Below are 23,422 nucleotides of genomic sequence, written 5' to 3' on the forward strand. Positions count from 1 at the left end.
AGAATCACAGGTTATAGAAATGATAGCTAATCTGAAGAGGGACTCATATACCCAGGCCCAAAGAGCTCAGAGTTCCAAACAAAATAAACACAACAGAATTTATGAGATGTCATGATAAGCCCTAAAAAGGAAATCTAGGTACCTTGCAATTAAAGTGGCAAAAGCTAAAGACATAAACAGAATCCTGAAAGCAATAAATTTCAGAGCAAAAACTCACATAAACTCACAAAAAAAAAAAAGAGCAATCAAATTAAACTCTACAGGTGAGGAGGGAAAAGTTTAATATAGGAGAAACACTGAATGAAACAGGCATGCAAACCAGAGTGCTCTATCCAGCTCGGTTGCCAATGAAATTCTAAGGAGAGACACAAAGCTTTACAGACAAACAACGGTTAATGCAGATCATGGCGATGAAACCAGCTTTGCAAACCAGTACTAAACAGTCACTTAGAAAAGCAAAGGAATACTTCCCGGAAATAGTAAGATACTGAAAAACAGAAAATGTGAGAAAGAAGGAAAAGTCCTCTTAAGAGGAACTTAAAGGCTCACTTACTTCGAACTCAATCTTAAACAGAAGCTAGGAACCCAAAAGGTAAACTGCATGGGAGGAGGAAGAGGAAGGGGAGAAGTAGAGGGGGGGGGAGGAGGAGGAGGACGATGAGGAAGAAGAGGAGGACGATGAGGAAGAAGAGGAGGACAACGAGGAAGAAGAGGAAGAGGAAGGGGAAGAGGAGGAGGAGGGGGAATAGGAGGGAGAGACACACCTGAGTAGTACATAACTGGCAGATATCAAATTACAGGGGAAGAAATTAAACAGGCCAAAGACAAACTTGTAAAACACTCAAAATCTATATAGAAAACAGTAATACGAAGACTGGATCCATAGTACAGTGATATGGTGCTTGCCTTGCATGCAGCTTGACCCCAACACATGACCCCTGAGCAGAGAGTCAGAGGTAAGTCCTGAGCACCACTGGGTCTGATCCAAACACTCCCCTGCCACCCCACCCCCCGCCCCCACCAAGATATGAAGTAAAAGAAAGAAAAGAAAACGGTAATATATTCTTTGAACATCAATGACCTGAACTCATCAATCAAAAGGCACAAGATGGCAAGATAGATCAGAAAACAAAACCCAACCTTCTGCTTCTTACAAGATCTACACTGTAGCTGTCATGATAAACACTGGCTGAAGTAAAAGGCTAGAAAACAATCATACAGCATACAGTAGCCTGGAAAAAGAGGGATGGTCATTATTTTTTTCAGACCAAATAGACTTCAAACTAAAAGAGATAATCAGAGACAACAATGAACAATATGCAATGATGAAGAGATTGACAGACACATTATGAACTCATTAACATATGCACCAAATAAGAAAGCACCCAGAGATATTTCGGTGCACAAAATACATAAAAATATAAAACCACAAAAAAATATAAAAGCACAAAAATATAAAACCAACTACTGAAAGGTCTTCAGAAGCTAACCACAGCGACATAAGAACAGTATATTTTAACATACCTGTCCCACTCACCCTTGGATAGGTCAGATCACGCCCCCCCCCCATAAAAAAATCAATAAGGCTATATTAGCTTTAAGGAAAGAAATAAACAGCTGGGCTAAGAGACCTGCAGAAGGCTCTCTACTCTCAAAAATGTAAGTACGCATTCTCCACCAGCGTATATCATATGGAACATTCTCTATGACAGACCAAATGATGGGGCACGAAAGAGCTGGGCATAAAATCACAAAGATAGCTTTTCGGGCCACAATGCTATAAAGACAGAAGTAAACCATAAAAAAAAAATCTGGGGAAAAAAATCGTTCCTCTAAGATCAGACACAAGACAAGAATGTTCATTCTCACCACTATTATTCAGCAGAGAACTGGAAGTCCTACCCATAGCATTCAGGCTAGGAAAGAGAAATTAATGGGTTTCAAACTAGAAAAGATAGAATAAAAAAGATAAAAGTAGAACTTTCACTATCTAGAGGTATTTGATATTATACACAGGAAAACATAAACCTCACCTCAAAGCTTCTAGCAACAATAAGCCTATAGTTTCAGGGGGCTGGGGCAATAGCATATCGGGTGGGGCATTTGCCTTGCACTTGGCCGACCCGGGTTTGATTCCCAGCATCCCATATGGTCCCCTGAGCACCACCAGGAGTAATTCCAAGTGCATGAGCCAGGAGTAACCCCTGTGCATAGCCGGGTGTGACCCAAAAAACAAAAAATTAATAATAAATTTAAAAAAAATAAGCATGTAGTTTCAAATTACAAAATCAGTACACAGAAATCTGGTGAATGTTTGTATGTGAACAATGGTGTAGAATAGAAAAAATTCTTATTATTATTATTCTTTTTCTTTTCTTTTCTTTCTTTTTCTGGCAGAGCTGGAGCAATAGCGCAGCGAGTAGGGCATTTGCCTTGCACGGGGCCAACCCAGGTTCGATTCCTCCGTCCCTCTCAGAGAGCCCAGCAAGCTACCAAGAGTATCCCGCCCGCAAGGCAGAGCCTGGCAAGCTACTCACAGCGTATTTGAAATGCCAAAAACAGTAACAACAAGTCTCACAATGGAGACATTACTAGTGCCCGCTCAAGCAAATTGATGGACAATGAGATGACAGTGCTACAGTGCTATTATTATTATTACTACTACTATTGGTTTTTAGGCCACATCCAGCGGTGGTCAGGGGTTACTCCTGGTTCTGTACTCAGGAAACATTCCTTAGTGGGCTCAGGAAACCATATGAGATGCCAGGGATCAAACCCAGGCCAGGTGTTTGCAAGGTGAGTGCCCTACCCACTGTACTATTGCTCTGGACCTCAGAAAGAATTTTTTAAATGCGACTTATAACTGTCTCCCCTATATCAAGTACCTGAGAATAAGTTAAACAAAGAACTTTAAAAACACAATTATTCAAAAACTATAAATCACTATCCCAAGAAATAAGACAGAAGAAAATGGACAGTTATCCAATGTCCATTAATTGAAAAAGCCAACATCATCAAAACAACCATTCAACCCAAATCACTATACAAAATGTATACAATTTTCACCAAAATTCTTATGACATTCTTCTAGAATATAAATTCAACACTTTTAAAATTTGTATCGAGCCATGAAATCCCTAAACAGCCAAAGCAAAGATTAAAATAAAACAAAAATGGAGGTATTGTATTCCTTGACTTTAAAGTATACTCTATAGATACAGTAATCAAAATAGTGTGGTATAATAAATAAAAGCAGGCTTTCAAACCAATGGATAGAACTGAGAGCCCAGACATAAACCTTCACTTATGACACTGTAGCACTGCACTGCTGCACTGTTGTCCTGTTGTTTATTTATTTGCGGGCACCAGTAACGTCTCCATTGTAAGACTTCTTGTTACTGTTTTTGGCATATCAAATACGACATGAGTAGCTTGCCAGGCTCTGCCGTGCGGGCGGGATACTCTGGGTAGCTTGCCAGGCTCTCTGAGAGGGACAGAGGAATCGGACCCGGGTCAGCCATGTGCAAGGCAAACGCCCCACCCACTGTGCTATTGCTCCAGTCCACTTATGACAACAAAGTCAAAACTATAAAGTGGAGGGAGGAAAGTCTCTTCAATGAGTAATATTCAGAAAAGTGCTTAGACGTATAAAATAATAAAACAGGACACCATTATCATACACCATATAAAGTTAATTCAAGATGGCTTAAAGGCCTTCATATTAGACCGATGTCCATAAAATATATTGTGGAAAACAGAGACAGAATTTTACACAATACTACCTTTAGAGGAGTCTTCAATTATTTAATTTCATCAGCAGGGGAAACTGAAGCAAAAATTAAGCAAATGGGACTCTATCAAATGAAAAAAGCTTTGGTTCTATGAAAGAAACTATGGCAACAATTATTTTTAAAAAAAGAAAACTCTGCTGAATGGAAGAAAATACTTGCACAATGTGCATCTGACAAAGGGCCAATATCCAAAATACAGAAAACACACAAAATTCTACAACAAGCTCAACAAACAAATATCATCCAAAATAGGGAGAAGAGTGGAACAAACTGTTCTTAATGAAGACAAACAAATGATTCACAGTCACAAGAAAAGGTGCGTGTTGTCACTGATTGCCAGGAAAACACAAATCAAAACAACAGTGAGGTATCACTGTGTACCAGTGAGAATGGCCCAGATCAAAAAGACAGGAAACAATCCAAGCTGGTGGGGGTACGGGGAGGAAGGAACCCTCATTCTTTCCTAGGGGTGATGTAACCTGGTTCAGACTTTGTGGAAAAGAACATGGAGAACCCTCAAAACATGGAATATAGATTGGGGCCCGAGAGATAGTGCGGTGGGTAAGGCGCTTGCCTTGCATATGGCCGACCCAGGTTCAATCTCTGGCATCTCACATGGCTCTCTGAGCACCACCAGGATAAATGTCTGAGTACAGAGCTAGGAGTATACCCTGAGCATTACTGGATATTTCACCCCCCCCCCCCCCACACACACACACCGTTTCCCTAAAGAAGAGAAAACTGAATTATAGAGCTACCACATGATCCAGTAATCCCTACTCCTGGGCACGTATCCTAGGAACACAAAATCAGCAATTTATAAAGATACATGGGCACCCGTGTTCACTGCAGCATAGGTTTTCCAAGATCTAGAAACAACTCAAGTATTCAACAACAGATGAGTGGATAGTCAAACTGTGGTGTACGTACACAATACAAAACTACTTAGCTCCAAGAAAAGGAATCTTGCATTTTACTAAAACCTGGATGGAACAATTGTCCAACGCTGTCCAAGCAAAGTCAGCCTAAATAGGAGAGAAACAAATACTGGCTGACCTCACACATGTGAAATATGAAGACATAAGCAAGGAAAAGATAATGGCTATGAAAACAAACCCTGAGACTCTGACAACAGAAAGAACTGGGTTTACCAAGAGTATATGTGTGTGTGTGGGGGGGGGGCGGCTAGCAGGGTCCAGGAAGGGAGGAAGAGATGAGTAGGGACCTAGGAATATTAATAAATATACTCTGCCTGTGGATGTGGTGTAGGTTGTACGGTCTAGCATCTAAATATAAATACTACTGGAAACCACGTTATCTCAAAAAAAATTTTTTAGGTATTCATCTATTGGGGCTGGAGTGATAGCACAGCAATAGGGTGTTCACCTTTCACGTGGCCAACCCGTGTTCGATTCCTCCGCCTCTCTTGGAGAGTCTGGCAAGCTACCGAGGATATTGCGCCCGCATGGCAGAGCCTGGCAAGCTACCTGTGGCGTATTGGATATGTCAAAAACAGTAACAATAAGTCTCACAATGAGAGACGTTACTGGTGCCCACTCGAACAAATCGATGAGCAACGGGATGACAGTGACACTGACAGTGATTCATCTATCAATGTATCTAAAAGAACTACCATAATGGACCTAGCTTACTGAGCTCTACGCTGTCAGCCTGACCTCACTTGGGCAACTCACCTTCTGTTTTTCTTTTCTACCTTATATTTCCTTTTTTTTTTTTTTTTGGTTTTTTGGGTCATACCCAGTGATGCACCAGGGGTTACTCCTGGCTCTGCACTCAGGAATTACTCCTGGCAGTGCTTCAAGGGACCATATGGGATACCGGGAATCGAGCCCGGGTCAGCTGCGTGCAAGGCAAACGCCCTACCTGCTGTGTTATTGCTCCAGCCCCTCCAGCCCAAATTTCTAAGTTCATTATTTCCAACTAGACAGAAGTTTCCTTGAGCCTAAGGTCATGTACTCATTTATTCCAATGAACTTTTACTTATTTATTTATTCATTTTCTGCATCTACTATGGCATCTAAAACTGAGTCTTAAATATCAAACTTAATTAACCAGGAAGTCGTGGACACTAACTTTCTCCTGTCTACTCTGAACTTAACAGTGGGAAAGAAAGTATAAAACTGATTTGAAAGCACACAAAGCAGAACTGTAATGGCAGGGGAGAAAATCCAAGTTATAAACACAGGGCAAAGAGCTCAATTTCCTTTTCTGCAGAAGGTTTTCACTAGGCTATTGCAGTCCTTGGCAGAACAGCTTCTTCAAATGATAGAAAATATGTGGCTCGTGCCCTCAAGACACATTCAAAGGCATCACATAGTACCTGGGTACCAGCAAGGGCACAGATAACTGGTTCATCCCTCTTCGAGCCTCTGGGAACAAAACAGAGGTCACACAGACAATCTCCTTTGAATGATCATTTGTCAGAAAAGAGGATGCAGATGGAGTCTGCATTTAATCCATGTGCCCTGACAATATGATTTTTTCTGGAATGATAAAAAAATTATAAAATATCCTTTGCAAAAACAAGAAAATGTATTCCTGGAGCACTTTAGCTTTAATATTAATAATTTAAACTGATGCCTGAGAAATAACCCTGAAGGTTAAAGTCTGATACAAAAATTCTTTGCACGGTCACTACCATTCTACACCAAATGACAGAGACAACCCTGGGGGGACTGGGGAGTTGAGGGGGGAGATTTTCTGACAAAAACAAGAATCCTAAGGGGCCAGAGAAACACTAGAGCAGGTGATGTGTTTGCCTTGCACACGGCTCACCCAGGTTTGATCGCTGACACCAATACGCTCCCCACCCCCACCCCAGCCCTAGCAGGAGTGATCTCTTGAGCACAGGGCCAGAGGCAGGAGTAAGCCCCGAGCACCCCCAGATGTGTCCCCCAAACAAAACCAAAAACCAACCCAGAATCTTAACTAATATGCATTTTGATATGAAGATTCCCTAAGTGCTGGGGGCCAGAGGCAAGCAGCTCCAACTTGCTGAAAAGAAGAAGCGAGAATGCAGTTACTGCTCACGTCTGTCCCAAAGCCACCCGTGAAACATGATGTTAAAAAAATAAACTTATTTTATTTACACCATTACTTTCCCAAGTACAGAGTAGCCTACATAAATTAGCTGCAATGCCATTTTGTATAACAGAATACTGAAACAACAGAAACGTCCCCTGAGCGGGCGACCACTTAGATGAACTACAGCTGAACCATACTCACAGCCAAAACAAAATCAAAGGGGAGTCACTCTCTTTTTTCTGGGTGTACAGTTTTATCTAATAATAGAAACCTATAATCGGGTCTTTTCTTTGGTTTTGAGCAGCTTTATTAAAATAAAATGCACAGATTTAAAACAAACAATTCAACGGTTCTTATAGTATGATTTAAGAGCTGTGCGATTAATACTACAATTAATATCAGAATATTTTCTCACACTAAAAAAGAAATCTTAACCTCGTTACACACTTTCTTGAATTTTACTAACATTGTGAGTCCTAAACTAGCCTGAATTTACTTTCTGTGTCTAGATTTCACTATTCTGGACAATTCATATGGAAGAAAGTTCATGTAGAATAAGTATTTCCAAATTTCATACGAATATTCATATGGAAGAAGTAAAATGTGATTTTTCTTTGCAAGTAACTTCTTTCACTTCATTTATTGAGTAGTACTCAATGCTGGGGCTGGAGCGATAGCACAGCGGTTGGGCGTTCACCTTTCATGCGGCCGACCCATGTTCGATTCCTCCGCCACTCTCGGAGAGCCCAGCAAGCTACCAAGAGTATCGCGCCCATACGGCAGAACCTGGCAAGCTACCCATAGTGTATTGGATATGCCAAAAACAGATATGCCAAAAAAAATGCCAATAAGTCTCACAATAAGAGATGTTACTGGTGCCCGCTCGAACAAACCGATGAGCAACGGGATAACAGTGACAGTGACTCAATGCCATTTTTTAAAATTTCCAAATAACACTCAATGGCATGGGTATTACACAAATTTATTCACCCATTAGTTAGGTGATAAGAATCTGGGTGGTGGGGCGGGAGATAGAACAGCAGGTTGGTGGGCACTTGCCTTGTCACACAGCCAATCCGGGTTCAATCCCCAGTATACCATATGGTCTCCCTGAGCACCACCAGGAATAATTCTTGAATGCAGAGCCAGGAGTTAGCCCCCAAGTATTGCCAGGTGAGGCCCCAAACTGAAAACAAATACCACTCCCCCCCCCAAAAAAAAAAATGTCTGGAATGTTTCTGCTTAGAATATTATGAACTGAAAAAAAAAAGAATATTATGAACTGGGTTACTTACAGATCATTCATAAATAAATTTTCATTTCTCATGACTATATGCTAAAGCACAGAATATCTGGGTTATAGAGTAGTACTAAAATGACTACACTATCTTACACTCCCTCCAGCAGTTTGGGTTTATATTCTGATACATGAGACCAGTCATGTGGTGTCATTGGTTTGTCTTTTCTGCCTTTCCACAGGGAGTATAGCTTTATTGGGTTACTCCCATCACAGTGCTCCCATTCCTGTGTTTATCTGTAACTTCTTTCTTTGTGTTCTGCTTCTGCAACCAGTCAATCACCTTTATCTCGTAATCAGACTCTGTTAACTTGTAAATACTGCTTTTCTCTTCTCCTTAAGCCCTTTGCATAGTTAATTCAGAGCAACATCCTCTTTGTATAGACACAGGAAGACAGTTAATGCTATGCTTTTGTAACCTGGGGGTTAATTGACTGAATGATATTCACCCGGGCATCTGTTCTCTTGACTTAAGACTCAGTTACCCTTACTTCCTAGCATCCCAAAAGCAGAGTTCTGACGAGGGACTGGATGCACCCAGGGCAAGCAGTGAGCTACCCTGGCACTGAAATGCACCAGGCCAAAGCGCCATAATACTTAACTATAAGTTAAGAGCATGGTCATGGACAAATTCTGTCATGATCCAAAATGTAATAACTGGAGTAAGACCCTGCTAGGGTTAGGAAAGATTAATCTGGCCTGAGCACTGTAGTCTGAGATTTATAGCAAGATGTCCCCAGGAAAGCCACCCTACAAGCTCCATGTATCTCTTACTGTGTCCATACAAAATAACTAATATTAAGAAGTAGAATTAAAGATGCTAATTAAGATGTTAATTAAGTTATTGGAGGAAGGAGAGGAGAAAACACCCTAGGTGGTATTTCCTTCCCTTGAGCCCAGTCAGCAATCAGGAAGGGCTTTTGATATGTTGATTGTGTTACCAGGACAGGGTGTGGTGGCTACCCCCAATCCGGAGAGAGACCAGGACAGCAAGATGGAGCGCAGGGAGACTGGCAAGGGGGACAGAGGGAGAAGTATGTAGGGGGACAATGCAGGAGCAGGCGCATGGAGAGACGAGAGATGAGGCTGCGAGGAGGAGTGTGTGGAGAGATGAGCGGCGGAGACAGGAGGAGACGGGAATGAGGGGCAGTGTGAGACTAGAAGGAGAAGCTTAGTGAGACTGGAACAGGCACATGGGGAGAACGGAATAAACGACAACTGATCACCAACCAGCCTGGCCCTCGTTTCCTCCTTCCTCCGTCCATGCCATCGGCTGTCCTGGGTGGGGAAGCGGCCCAAGACCACTGAACACAGGCGGCAAGAGAGCCGTGTGCGGCTTTCCCTAGCCACCTGAAGATTACACAGCAGGGCACCAGTGACAGAGAACAAGTCTGGGCATGTGCAAGGCCCTGGCTTCAACCCCTGGCATCACATGCATGCACGCACCCCCGGCATAGCTGAGAGTGGTACCCACAACAATAAGAAAAATACCCGTGTTGGTGGCACATACTCACCAAGTACTTGTTACTGACAATTTAATTGTAGCTAGTCCAGTGTGGCTTAGGGTACTAAGCGCTCTCACGAAGGTTTCCATCTGCATTTCATTGGTGATAAATAATGCTGAGCATTTTTCACATGCTTTATTGCCCGCATGAATTTGTGTGGGCAATTTGTATGCATTTTCTTTGATGATTTGTCTACTGACGTTTTAAAATGTCTTTTCCTTTATTAAAATTTAGGTGACATATTTTATTTTATTTTATTTTATTTATTTATTTTTTGCTTTTTTGGGTCACACCCAGCGATGCTCAGGGGTTACTCCTGGCTTTGCACTCAGGAATTACTCCTGGTGGTGCTTGGAGGACCATATGGGATGCTGGGGATCGAACCTGGGTCGGCCGCGTGCAAGGCAAACTCCCTACCCGCTGTGCTATCGCTCCGACCCCTAGGCAACATATTTTAGTAACTATTGAGTTGTAAGGTGCTCACTGTATTCTAGGTACAAATACCTTGTGAGATATATAATTTAGAAACATTTTCCCCATTCTGTAAACTTTGTACTTTTTTTGGGTAGTTCACTTTGATGCTGAACTATTTTAGAATCTAATGAAGTCTCATCTATCCTGTTTTTGGTTTCTTTTAATACTTAAACTTTCAGTGGTATCATATTGAAAAAAATAAAAGAATTTAAAGCATAATTAAAAACTACAAAGGGGGCCAGGGAGAGAGTTGAAAGGTCACTGCATATGCCAGGCATGGAGAAAGACCTGCGTTTGGCCCCCATGGTTCTCCCAGAATTGCTAGATTAATCCTGGAGGCCCCTGGTGAAACTGGGCCCGAGAAGCTCTGAAGACTGAACCTCCGCACACACAGCCAGGTCAGTACTGCAGGAGTGGCCCTGGGGTGCCCTGAGCACTTTTTGAGCACTGTCCCCTCCCAAATTTGTCTCCTCCATGATAAGAATTAGATGCTGACAAGCATCTAATTTTATCACCAAGGTTTACTGAAACAAAACAAAGTGCAGAATAAAAACACATAGAGAAGACCATCATCTGCATAAACGTATTTTTTAATTACATACTGTCATCCCGTTGCTCATCGATTTGTTCGAGTGGTCACCAGTAACGTCTCTCATTGTGAGACGTATTGTTACTGTGTTTGGCATATCCAATACGCCATGGGTAGCTTGCCAGGCTCTGCTGTGTGGGCGCAATACTCTCAGTAGCTTGCCGGGCTCTCCAAGAGGGGCGGAGGAATCGAACACGGGTCGGCCGCATGAAAGGCTAATGCCCTACTGCTGTGCTATCGCTCCAGCCCAATTACATACATATCTGCCTTTTTTTAATGTAAGAAGAATCCAATAACATTAGCTGCCTCTGAGGAGTAAAAGCTGGTTGGCTTGCGGAGAAAGAGATTTTTAGCTGAATTACCCTTGCCAGGCTCTGCCGTGCAGGTGGGATACTCTCGGTAGCTTGCCAGGCTCTCTGAGAGGGATGGAGGAATCAAATCCAGGTCGGCCGCATGCAAGGCAAACCCCTACACACTGTGCTATCGCTCCAGCTACCCATGGCATATTCAATATGCCAAAAACAGTAACAAGTCTCACAATGGAGATGTTATTGGTGCCCCCTCGAGCAAATCGATGAACAATGGGACAACAGTGCTACAGTGCAGTGCTACATTTATGTATTCTCTGAATTTTGAACCAGTTCACTAACTCCCTTACTCAAAATATAATTATATATAAAATTTCAGTTTATAAAAATCCTACACTGAATGCCAAGAACATTTGGCAACAAAGAGACAATGGTAAAATCAAAGAAAGATGGAGATTCCTCAGACATAATTAGTCACATGCAATAAGAAAATAAGCTAAATGGACTTTTTCTCTGATGAACTAAACTGAATTTCCAGTACCAATTCCTTCGAACATTCTATTTCCTACATATTGTAAGTAGTCAGAAAAATCACTATCCATTTTTTTTAGCAAAACTAACGCTGGATGAAGGAGCCACATTGAAGAGTAGTGAAGGCTAGAAGGGCGCAGGAATTCTGTTCTCCTCTTATTCTTGAGGGCTGGGGGTGTCGGGGAACCCCAGGACACTGGTGAAAGGAAGGGGACATTGGTGCTGGGACTGATGTTGGAACACTGTATGCCTGAAACAACTCTACTATGAGCAACTTTGTAAATCAGTGTCTTAATTAAACACACACACACACACACAAATACCTTTCCACTTCTATTGTTAAAATATTAATGTAATATACCATTACCATTTAAAAATCCGATACACAATTGCACTGAACTATTTCCTACACCTTTATTTCCAAAATTAGTGCTAGAGAAACAACCAATTAGAAAAACTGTCAGGAGAGTAGCAATGTACCCATTTCATTGTAACTTTGCCAGCACTGAATATTATCATTTTTTATTTTTTTATTTTTTATTTTCTTTTGCTTTTTGGGTCACACCCAGCGATGCTCAGGGGTTACTCCTGGCTCTGCACTCAGGAATTACTCCTGGCGGTGCTTGGGGGACCATATGGGATGCCGGGGATCGAACCTGGGTCGGCCGCGTGCAAGGCAAACGCCCTACCTGCTGTGCTATCGCTCCGGCCCCATCAGTTTTTATTTTTGCCAAAAGGTAATTTTTAAGTTGCCTTAAAATAGTGAGTACTACTCAGCTATTTTAGAAAGGATGAGATGTTGCCTTTTACTACAAGTTGGATGAAGCGAGAGGGGGTGGATGGTAAGTGAAATTAGAGAGAAAGGGACAAGTGCCAGAAGGTCTCACTCAGATACAAAACAAAGCAAAGGAACAGACAGGATCTAATGACAACCTCTTAGACTTTGAACACAGAATTGAGGTTGTCATGTATGGCGGGAGGGGAGGAGGTGGACAGCATTAGAACCCAACACAGTGATGGAGGGTCTTGAGCAGAGACTGGTGGTAGAGGAGAGGCAATAATTTTGTAATGCACAAACAAGAACATAAATATTATTGCCACAGCAACAGACCTCAACTACAATAAAATAAAATTTAAAAGTGACTCTTTAAAAAAAAAATCATTTTTTTTCTTTTTTTTGGGGGGAGTCACACCCAGCAAAACACAGGGGTTACTCCTGGCTCACGCACTCAGGAATCACTCGTGGTGGTGCTCGGGGGACCCTATGGAATGCTGGGAATCGAACCTGGGTTGGCTGTATGCAAGGCAAATGCTCTACCCACTGTGCTATTGCTCCAGCCCCTAAAAAAATCATTCTTAACTTCAAAGAAATTCTTTTAAAACCTTGATACACAGTCTTGTGTATGTATCACACCACTGGCCAACTCTTTCCTCCCAGGCCAGCGAGTAACTGTTTGAGGCTGGCAGGCCTTAGGGTCTGTGTGGCAGCGACTCCATGTGGCTTACTGCAGCTCCGAGCAGCCATAAACAATATGTAAACACATGAGTGTGCCTGCGTCTCCATTTTTTTTAAATTTTATTTTTCATTAAACAACAGACCACGGGATACCACCCTAATCTATAATACAGCAAGTATGGCAATCAAAGTTTTTATATTATGTATCGATTAGAAAAGATCCTATTTTTGAACCGAGGTACAGAAAACATCGTAGATGGGGGGGGGGGTGGAAAACAGGGGAGGAACAGCCTTTTTCTCCCCTCAGAGAAAAACTCTATGCACACACACACACACACACACACACACACACACACACACACACACCTCTCTTCCTCACTGCTCAAATCTGAATTAAAATTTAGAAGATAGAAATATAGCTATGAACAGGCAGAGAAAAGACTTAACCTGGGGATATTTTAGAAGGCACCGCTACACCGATAAAATTGACTCGCCTGGGAGAAGGGAAAAGAAGCCTTCCCGGGTGCCTGCAAAGCCTCCCTTTGAAAAGACCAAACGGACACTTTCCAGCTGTGTGCCCTGAAGAGCTCCTTGAAGGGGGTGCCTGGCGCGTGCGCGTTTACTGCAGGGACAGGGGTGACGCTTCCTGACCACACACTTTTCTGCTTATTTCCATCTGTCTGTCGAACCTCTCCACTTGGCCGCTCCAATTCGACCTGTTCTAAACGGCCTTCGAGGCAGAGGTTAGGGCGCATGCCCCACGTGTGCACCACCCCGGTTCACCCCAAAACAATGCTGGGTGTGGCCTTGGAGGTCCCAGGCCTGCTGGGTGGGCGGGGTGTCCCCTACACCCGAACCGCCAGGTCGAAGCTCCATCCACGGCTCCTGCACAGAAACTGCTGGTCCAGCTGACTGAGATTGGACAGTGGGGTCCCGGGACCTCCTGAGGCACCGCCCCACAAAGAAAATTAAAACCCAAAGGGTCTTTAAATGTCTTAGACTCCCTCTCTCTGAATGGCAGGATCATCCCTGAATCCACCATGCCTGACACCTTACAGTCACCCAGAAGTCTTGCATGTGGAAATATTTCATGAAGATTTAGGAAAGACTGGCTAAGGAGTTAGCGCATTTACTTTTTTTTATACATCTTTATTTTTTTAATTACTGGAGGATCACTTGACTCTTTTTCCCCACTTTTTTAAAAAATCGGGTCACCATGGAGTGACTTGCTATCATGATTGGGTTTCAGTCACACAGTGCTCCAACACCCGTTCTTTCACCGGTGTACATTTCCCACCACCAGTGTCCCCAGTTTTCCCTGCACCCCCACCAGGCTGCCTCTGCAGCTGACACAGTTCTTCTCTCTCCCTCTCCCTCTCCCTCTCTCCCTCACCTGACTCTCTCACCCCCTTCAATCATTCTTACATTCCTCCCTCCACTTCAGGAAGTCCGTTGCCACGGCTGATATGCTGTCTTCTACACCAGCTATCAGAATTTCATCTTCTTTGCTCCTGCTGCTCTAACTTAGTGGTGCTTCAGCTACTGTTTTCATCTCCTTCAACATAAAGTCAATATGTCACTAGCAAGAAAATAAGTAATCAATAACCCACGTGGCGACCACCTTCAGTTCAACCCCTATTCTGACAGCAAAGATCTTTCATACTGTAGTCCCATGAAGGAATAACAGTCTTATCAGCCAAACAGTCCTGTTCTGGCAGCCTGGACTGTAGTCAAAGGCCAACCCTCAATTTTCTCCATGTATTGCCAATGACAGGATTCTTGATCGAGGCCTGGAGTGGTCCACTGGCTGCCCCAAACGCCCTAAGATTCCTCATCCTAAATGTCGCTCTTCTCCAACACTTCACCCAGGAAGCCTGACGCTGTCTGCTGCTTTCCACTATGCATACAGCGAGTCTTAAATAAGAAGCCTCATGATGTGTGAGTGACAGGTCACGGAGCCGGTTCAGAGACACCTCAAAGAATACCCTGGAGAGTGGAAAATTTAATCGAAGTTTGCAGAATGTAGGATTCAACTCAGATTATTTCCCTTCTTCTGAACAGTAGCTTTCAACCTAAACTCACTGTTGACGTAATGCCGGATACTTTAACACGTGCATTCTAGGGTATGCATGGAGACAGACCAGCACCACACACAGATTCGAATACTCCCATGTAGTAGCAGTAGGGGGAGGAGCAGCAGCAATATCGTAGCTGCAGCAGTAGTACCAACAGCAGCAGTAGTAGCACAGTACTGGAATAGGAGCTGAAGAAGCAGTAGTAGTACTGTGAGAGCAGTAGCAACAGTCCTGGAATAGGAGCAAGAGTAGCAGCAGTAGGACTGTGACAGCAGAGGCAGCAAGTAGTACTGAAATAGAACATCAGTAGTAGTACTGTAACGGCAGGAGCGTCAGCAGCAGGAGTACTGTAATAGGGGCAGCCGCCGCAGCTGCAGTACCATAAAAGGAGCAGGAGCAGTATAGAAGTACTGTAGTAGGAGTAGCAGCAGTAGTAGTACTGGAACAGGGTTAGGAGCAGCACTAGTAGTACTCCAGTAGGAGGCAGGAACAGCAGTTGTAGTACTGTAACAGTAGGAGCATCAGCAGTAGTAGTACTGTGATAGCAGGAGCAGCAGCAGTAGTACTGTGCTAGCAGAAGGAGCATCAGTAGTAGTGTTGTAACAGCAGGAGCAGTGGAAGTAGTACTATAATAGTAGCAGCAAGCAGCAGTAGTAGTACTGTATAGCAGCAGCAGTGGTAGTAGCACTGTAATAGCAGCAGCAGCAGTGGTAGTAGCACACTAGTAGCAGCAGTAATATAGTTGCAGTAAAAACAGCAGTGATAGTTGTACAGTAGTAGCAGCAGTAGTATAATTGCAGTACAAGCAGCAGCGGTAGTAGTGCAATAGTAGCAGCAGTAGTACAGTTGCAGTACAAGCAGCAGTAGTAGTGGTACAGTAGTAGCAGCAGTAGTATAGTTGCAGTACAAGCAGCAGCGGTAGTAGTGCAATAGTAGCAGCAGTAGTACAGTTGCAGTACAAGCAGCAGTGATAGTTGTACAGTAGTAGCAGCAGTAGTATAATTGCAGTACAAGCAGCAGCGGTAGTAGTGTAATAGTAGCAGCAGTAGTACAGTTGCAGTACAAGCAGCAGTAGTAGTGGTACAGTAGTAGCAGCAGTAGTATAGTTGCAGTACAAGCAGCAGCGGTAGTAGTGCAATAGTAGCAGCAGTAGTATAGTTGCAGTACAAGCAGCAGCGGTAGTAGTGCAATAGTAGCAGCAGTAGTACAGTTGCAGTACAAGCAGCAGTGATAGTTGTACAGTAGTAGCAGCAGTAGTATAATTGCAGTACAAGCAGCAGCGGTAGTAGTGCAATAGTAGCAGCAGTAGTATAGTTGCAGTACAAGCAGCAGTGGTAGTAGTACAGTAGTAGCAGCAGTAGTATAGTTGCAGTACAAGCAGCAGTGGTAGTAGTACAGTAGTAGCAGCAGTAGTATAGTTGCAGTACAAGCAGCAGTGGTAGTAGTACAGTAGTAGCAGCAGTAGTATAGTTGCAGTACAAGCAGCAGTGGTAGTAGTGCAATAGTAGCAGCAGTAGTACAGTTGCAGTACAAGCAGCAGTGGTAGTAGTGCAGTAGTAGCAGCAGTAGTACAGTTGCAGTACAAGCAGCAGTGGTAGTAGTACAGTAGTAGCAGCAGTAGTATAGTTGCAGTACAAGCAGCAGCAGTAGTAGTGCAGTAGTAGCAGCAGTGGTATAGTGGCAGTGCAAGCAGCAGTAGTATATGTATAGCCATGGTACTAGTAGTAGTTAGTAATAATAATGGTAGCATCAGCAACAACTTAATAGCAGCAGTATTTTCTGAATGCATGTTATATCAGTCATTGTTCTGAAAGACTTACATATGTTAAAACTCTTTTAACCCTCTACCAATTATTTATGATTGTTATCCTCATAAGATATTTTGCCCAATGTTATTTATTCTGAGCTCTCAGTCCTCTGATGACAGCACTGCTGTGCCTGCCTGCTCTTCCGGTTCACCAGGAAAGGGATGAGGAGAATATACTGAAGTAGCCAAGCATGCAAAGTGATACACAGAAGAGGATTATAGTTTAAAAAAAAAAAAAGAGGCCTAGAATAATATTTTGTATTGTACACAGAAAAAGTCCTTTTGAACATACAAAGCACAATTATGTATTCTATAAATATTTCTTTGCTCTGTTCTGTCCAACTTTCAAATGTGACTTACATTTAGGGCTTTAAGATAATTGTTTCTGCACTTGTTTTATATTTGCCTCCCCAAATTAAATGGAAATACAACTCATGACCAAAACTGCTATATTGATGGCGCTCTCTTTCTCTCTCTCTTTCTCTCTCTCTCTCTCTCGCTCACTCGCTCTCTCGCTCTCCTGTAGTGCTGCTAGACACATAATAAGGACTCAAGTATTGAGAAGATGAATGAGTGACTAGAAGGGAGATGAAAGGGCAATGAGGGAAGGGGAGGAAGGCATGCCTGAGGTGCTTGCTGACATCTGGATTTCAATAAACGCTCAATGCCATCTCTGCCGCATAGTGACAAGACCGGTTCACTAAAAAGAGCAACTTAACCACCAAGAACATGACACTGATGTACAGACTCACGCAACATCAGCAATGAAATTCTGCTTCTGCTTCCCAGCTACTCTGTTGCATCCTTTCTGCCCAACTTCCTCAAATTGGTCCCCCTGCGGTACAATAAAAAAGTCAGGCTACACAGTCAAGCACAGGTAACAGGCTTGGCAATGAGCTCAACTTGTAATCCTTTCATGATTATTCCGCCGCTCTCTGGAGTCCTTCCTAACTGAGCATGCAACATCCTAGGATGATGGCTAAGGGCTTACCTCATTTCTGAACTGGTCCAATCAACTGACCATCAGCCATTACAAGTGGTAGCAGAATTTAGCAATTTAGTTTGGACAGTGAACACAACTGGGAAGCACAAAAACTTCTTGACGCCACTATAACTTGCTCTTTCATTCACATCCGCATGCTTATAAGCCTGACCCAAAATGTTCGGAAAATGTAAATTCCCAAACATCAGAGCCTGGCGACAGCTAACATGCATAGGCACACAAAATCCACCCCTTTCCCTTCTAGCCATCTCCTGGCCTTGACAGATAAAAGTCCCTAAAAACATCTCTAACTACCAACACCTGCCAATGGCATTTACCTTTTCCCAGAAACACAACCCCAAAGAAGCAAAATACACTTATTTCATGCTGTGAAAAATGCCCTCAAACTAGCCAATACAACTCAAAGCTTCAAAAGCAAGCAAATAAGAGGCTAGAGTCAAGCTAGATGGAAACAATTTTCCTATCAAAGACTCTCCCAATGCTCTATGATAAATTGCCCATTCAACCACTTCTGTCACATCCAGTTAAGCTGGATCACATTTTTATTTACACTTACCTCTGCCACTCGGTGGGTGGAACTAAACCGAGGTGGTAAGCCAGCCAAGACACAGTGTTGGTGGGTAGCATTGAGATCATCTGCAGGAAAAATAACCAAAACTTAAAACACAGACTCACATATTTGTTAGTCACTCTACACTACTTAAGTAGAATGCAAAGTAAACAGCGTGCCCATAATCCAAACAGAATGACAATAACCAAGGAATTAACACTTTCCTTAAGGAATTCTTAATGACTCTCCAATTATACTTTATGATAATTTGTATTATATATAATATATATAAAATTATCAAAATCATGATACTTTCAAGAAAGGAGACATTATTAATAATTATTCCAAGGTGACAGGTATAAGCAAGGACTGTCCTTACCAAACACAAAGTTTGGTTAGGCTACTCGTGTGTGGTCTCATGACACACACTTACCACAAAAGTTTACTATTTCTAGATAGTTATTTCTCTTTCTCATGATATACTAAATTCTACCCGTGCCTATAAGACAAGCCAAAATTCTTTTTTATATAACTTGGGGTTGAACATCTTTCATCTGAAAATCTGCATGTTGCTCTCCCCAACATATCAATTTTGCCTCTAAAAGTTTTCTGGGCAACAAACCAACTAACTCAGCATATTGCAAAGCTTTGGCTCTCGCATCAGGATTATGGATTCATAACCCAAGAGCAGAGTAGGTGGTGAATTCATCAGGAAAAGAACAAGCTTAAAACCTTCCTTTTAAGTGGAAGGAAGATGAATGGCCAAGTGACCACATAGTCGAAGAAATTAATGCCATGCATCAGGCAAGATCTGCATCACCAGTGCATGGACGTCACCACTCCTATGATGAAGAAGAGAATTCAATCGACTGTTGCCCAGCAACGCATGATTTCCTAAATAAAGAACATCAGTTCCTTAACAAGATACCAAAAAAGAAAGGTAATGACTTAAATGTTGAGAGAGAAGGGGCATATCTATTGTACAAGTCACTGAAAATAAGATGCAATACCTTGTTTTACTGCATTCACTTTACTGTATATCACAGATGTTGTGTTTTTTTCAAACTGAAGCCTTGTGGCGTTCTTACATGGAACAAGTCTATGACAACCTGCTACCCACAGTTTGTGCTCATTTCATATCACTATGTCACATTTCATTAAGGTAGGTATATTGTTCTAAAAACTAATATTTCACATTTAGTAGAATATAATGTAGTAAATTTCATACACACTGGGGAAAAAATTCACCCGTCTCATTTTATCGCAACATTCACTTGATTGTAATGGTCTGGACCTGAACATGTATTATCTCTGATATGTGTCTCTTTTGCCACCAAATAGAGGAAAAGATGTGCAAAATGCCAGCTGAAGAACTCTGGGCCTGACAGAGTAGCAGTGATTGGGTTTATTCTCTAACCTGAAGCATAAAAACTGAACAAAGTAAGAAACAATAGTTCCTGATGTTAGCAAACAAGGTTGGCTCTCAAAGACAAGAAAAATAAATTGAGACCTACGCTAGTGGACTACCTAACAACAATTTCAGCGCTGCAAAATGGGGAAGGAGAAGGTAGAAGCCAAAGTTTTCAGTTTTCTTTCTTACTGAGGTGAAGGAAGATCGAAGTTTAGGAAATGCAAGAAAACAAGGATTCCTGACTGGAAGGGAATAACCTGTATGAAGAGAAAGCAACCAGATATCTGCAGAAGAATGCCTCTGAGTCTGTGGCTGGAAGTGGTCTGTGACGCGTGAATTTCCTATGTGTATAGAAGCAGCAGAGAGAAGAGGCCTGGACAAATTTCAGACTTTGCACAGAAGCAACAGCACTTGGTGTTTTCAGCAGTCAATCAGCATCCTTCCCATTTTTAGAAAGTAAGTAGCTTAGGTGAAGGGCCAAATTAATTCCTCATCAGAGATTATTCTAGAGTTACCTAAAGGCAAATCACAAAAGAATACAATGTATTTATAGTAATTTACTCAAAGCAGTTTCTATCTTCGTCGTCTACGCACCAACATCCGACTACGACGAAGAAATTGAGAAGTTCTACACGGAGCTGAGGAAGTTCTATAAAGAAGACCATACCTTCTACAAGGTCATTATCAGTAATTATAACATCAACATAGAACTGAGAAGGTCACCCGAAGAACTCCAATTGGGACCCACGGCCAAGAATGGAACGAACAGGGTGAGAGACTGACTGAGTTCATCATATTGACCAAGACCATCCACGGTAACTCCCAGTTCCAGAAAGCCAAATCTAAAGATTGGGTATGGGAGTTTTCTGGTGGATAGTTCCACAACAAAGTTGACCACATCATATTCAATCAACAGTTCTGCCTGACTGTTGTCCCAAAATTCCAAACGGGATCAGACCACTGTTTCCTTCTGCGAACTTCTACTTCATGGAGCAGGGAGAAAGGGCTGCAAAGTTTAAGAGGAGAACTCCCAGTATGACCACCAACTGGAATCTCTTTGGCACTATTGCAGCAATATAGGAAGATGCCGTCGTTGACAACATCGACAAGGAATACAATTGACTGGTTCAGTACCTCCATGATTGTGCAAGGAATGCCGAGAGAGAGAAAGCCACAAAAAGACGCTTGTCTTCAGAAACTCTCGAGCTCATTCACCAATGTGGTTTGGCGCGAGCCTCAGGTAATCACAAACTAACGTCCAAGCTCGCAAAGTTGCGCAGAGAAGCAATAAAGGAAGAGCTCAAAGAGAGAAGAGCAGCAGTGCTGGCTGATGTGGCAGAAGCTGGGAAAAGTATTTGCAACGCCTGCTTATCTTTCGGCAACTATAAGACCAATATAACTGCCCTTTGATGTCTTGATGGATCTATCACATCTTCCAGAAGGGCAATGGAAAAGGTTATACACGACTTCTGCTAGGATCTCTTCGATAGCCATGTCCAATTGCCCACATACCAAATTCTGCAGGATGAATATGTCGTTCCCAGCATTCTTCCTTCCGAAATCCAACACGCCATTTGGTGGGTAAAGAAGTGTACAGCACTCGGTCTAGACAAGGTCAGACCCGAACACCTGAAGAATGTGCTGCCAGTACTTGTCAATACACTGGCTCAGCTCTTCACAGGCTACCTGTCTCAATGCAAGGTTCCATCCCAATGGAAAACCGGTAGAACTATCCTGTTGTACAAGAAGGGAGACATCCACGACATCGGCAACTACTGCCCCATCTGCCTGTTGTCCATCATCTACAAGTTATTCATTCAAGTCATCCTGAATAGGATTGGCAGAACACTAGATGAAGGAAAACCATGCAAGCAAGCCGGGTTCCGAAAAGGATTCAGCATGATCGACCATATCCACACGGTGACCAAACTCACTGAGGTTTCTCAAGAGTTCAAGATGCCTCTCTGTCTAATGTTCACTGATTTAAAGAAGGCCTTTGATTCTGCTGAGACTGAAGCGGTCATCGAAGCCCTAGCCAAACAGGGTGTTCAAACTCAGTACTTCAGGATCCTCTGTGAGCTGTATTACGGATTCACGACCAGGATCTCACCATTCTACAAGGAAGGGATCATTGACAAAGAGAGAGGGGGTCGGCAGGGTGATAGTATTTCACCCAAACTCTTCAGTGCCACCCCTGAGAACGTCATGCAATGACTGGAATGGGAAGGAATGGGAGTAAGATAGATGGTCAGCAACTACACCACCTCCGCTTCGCTGATGACGTCATTCTAATAACACGAAACATTAGCCAAGCAGCACAAATGCTGGCCAACTTTGACTGTGAATGTGGAAAGGTCAGGCTTCAGCTGAATCTCATGAAGACAATGTTCATGAGAAATGGACTAGTTCCTGACATTTCTTTTGCTCTCAATGAAACAAACATCTCCAAATGCAGCAGTTGTGTGTATCTAGGTCAAGAACTCAATATGATGAATGACCAGGCACCTGAGCTGCACAGGAGGAAAAGAGCAGTGCAGAACGCCTTCAAGAGCGTCAAAGAAGTTGTTAAGAGGATGAAGAATCTCCAGCTCCAGGCACATCTTTTTGACTCCACCATTCTTCCTACACTAACATATGCCTCAGCAACCTGGGCCCTACAAAAACAGGATAAGAACGCTATTCAGGTCTCCAAAGAGGAATCGAAGGAGCTGTGCTTAGAATATCACATTTCACTCAAGTGAGTGAAGGAATCCAGAGTTCCGACCTCCATCAGCAAACGAGAATCAGGGACGCTGTCTCATTTGCAAGGTGTCGGGAATCAGATGGGCCGGACACCTAATGCGATTTGGAGACGACCACTGGACTAGAGTTGATACTGACTGGATTCCACGGGATGTCAAAAAAACGCCTGGCTGCCCACTAATGATATGGTCAGACTTCTCAAGACCCTGAATGAATGGTTTGATGCTCTTCATGTTCCTGGAGGGAGCAGATGCCATTGGGCTACACTAGCACACAACAGGGACAAATGGAGACATTACTGGCGCCTGCTCAAGCAAATCGATGAGCAAAGGAACAACAAGTGATCCAAGTGATACTCAGAGTAAAGATCAGTGCTTTTTTTTTTTTAAATAAGAAAACTGGGGATGGAATGATAGTACTGCAGATAGTGTGCTTGCCTTACATGCAGCCAACCCAAGGTTCAATTCCTGGTCTTTGGAACCCTGCAGGACCGATCCCTGAGCACAGACCCATGAGTAAGCCCTAAAAACCACTGCGTGCGGCCCCAAAACACAAAGTCTATGTACCTACTGCACTGCACTGTAGCACTGTCATCCTCATCCCATTGTTCATCAATTTGCTCGAGTGGGCACCAGTAACATCTCCATAGTGAGACTTGTTGTTGTATAGACAATAAATCACTGCTAATACTAGGTATGATAAAATGAAATAATACTATGAACAGCAGGAGGCTCACAAATGTGATGATCTAAATAAAATAAGCCAATTCCCTCAAGGACACACTCTGTCAAAATGCATCAGTTCCAGAGGCTTCACAGGTGAATACTCCCAAATATTT

At 42.9% G+C, this 23,422-nt stretch overlaps 1 protein-coding gene across 1 annotated transcript in view; it reads right to left on the bottom strand.

Moving 5' to 3' along the window:
* FTO (FTO alpha-ketoglutarate dependent dioxygenase) overlaps positions 1 to 23,422 on the bottom strand; it is a 441,299-nt gene that overhangs the window by 244,006 nt on the left and 173,871 nt on the right. The window contains exon 5 of the mRNA XM_055145006.1: positions 18,438 to 18,517. Within this exon, the coding sequence (XP_055000981.1) occupies positions 18,438 to 18,517 (80 nt within the window). The remainder of the gene's footprint in view (positions 1 to 18,437; positions 18,518 to 23,422) is intronic.

Source organism: Sorex araneus, chromosome 8 (assembly GCF_027595985.1).
Source record: "Sorex araneus isolate mSorAra2 chromosome 8, mSorAra2.pri, whole genome shotgun sequence".
NCBI lineage: Eukaryota > Metazoa > Chordata > Mammalia > Eulipotyphla > Soricidae > Sorex > Sorex araneus.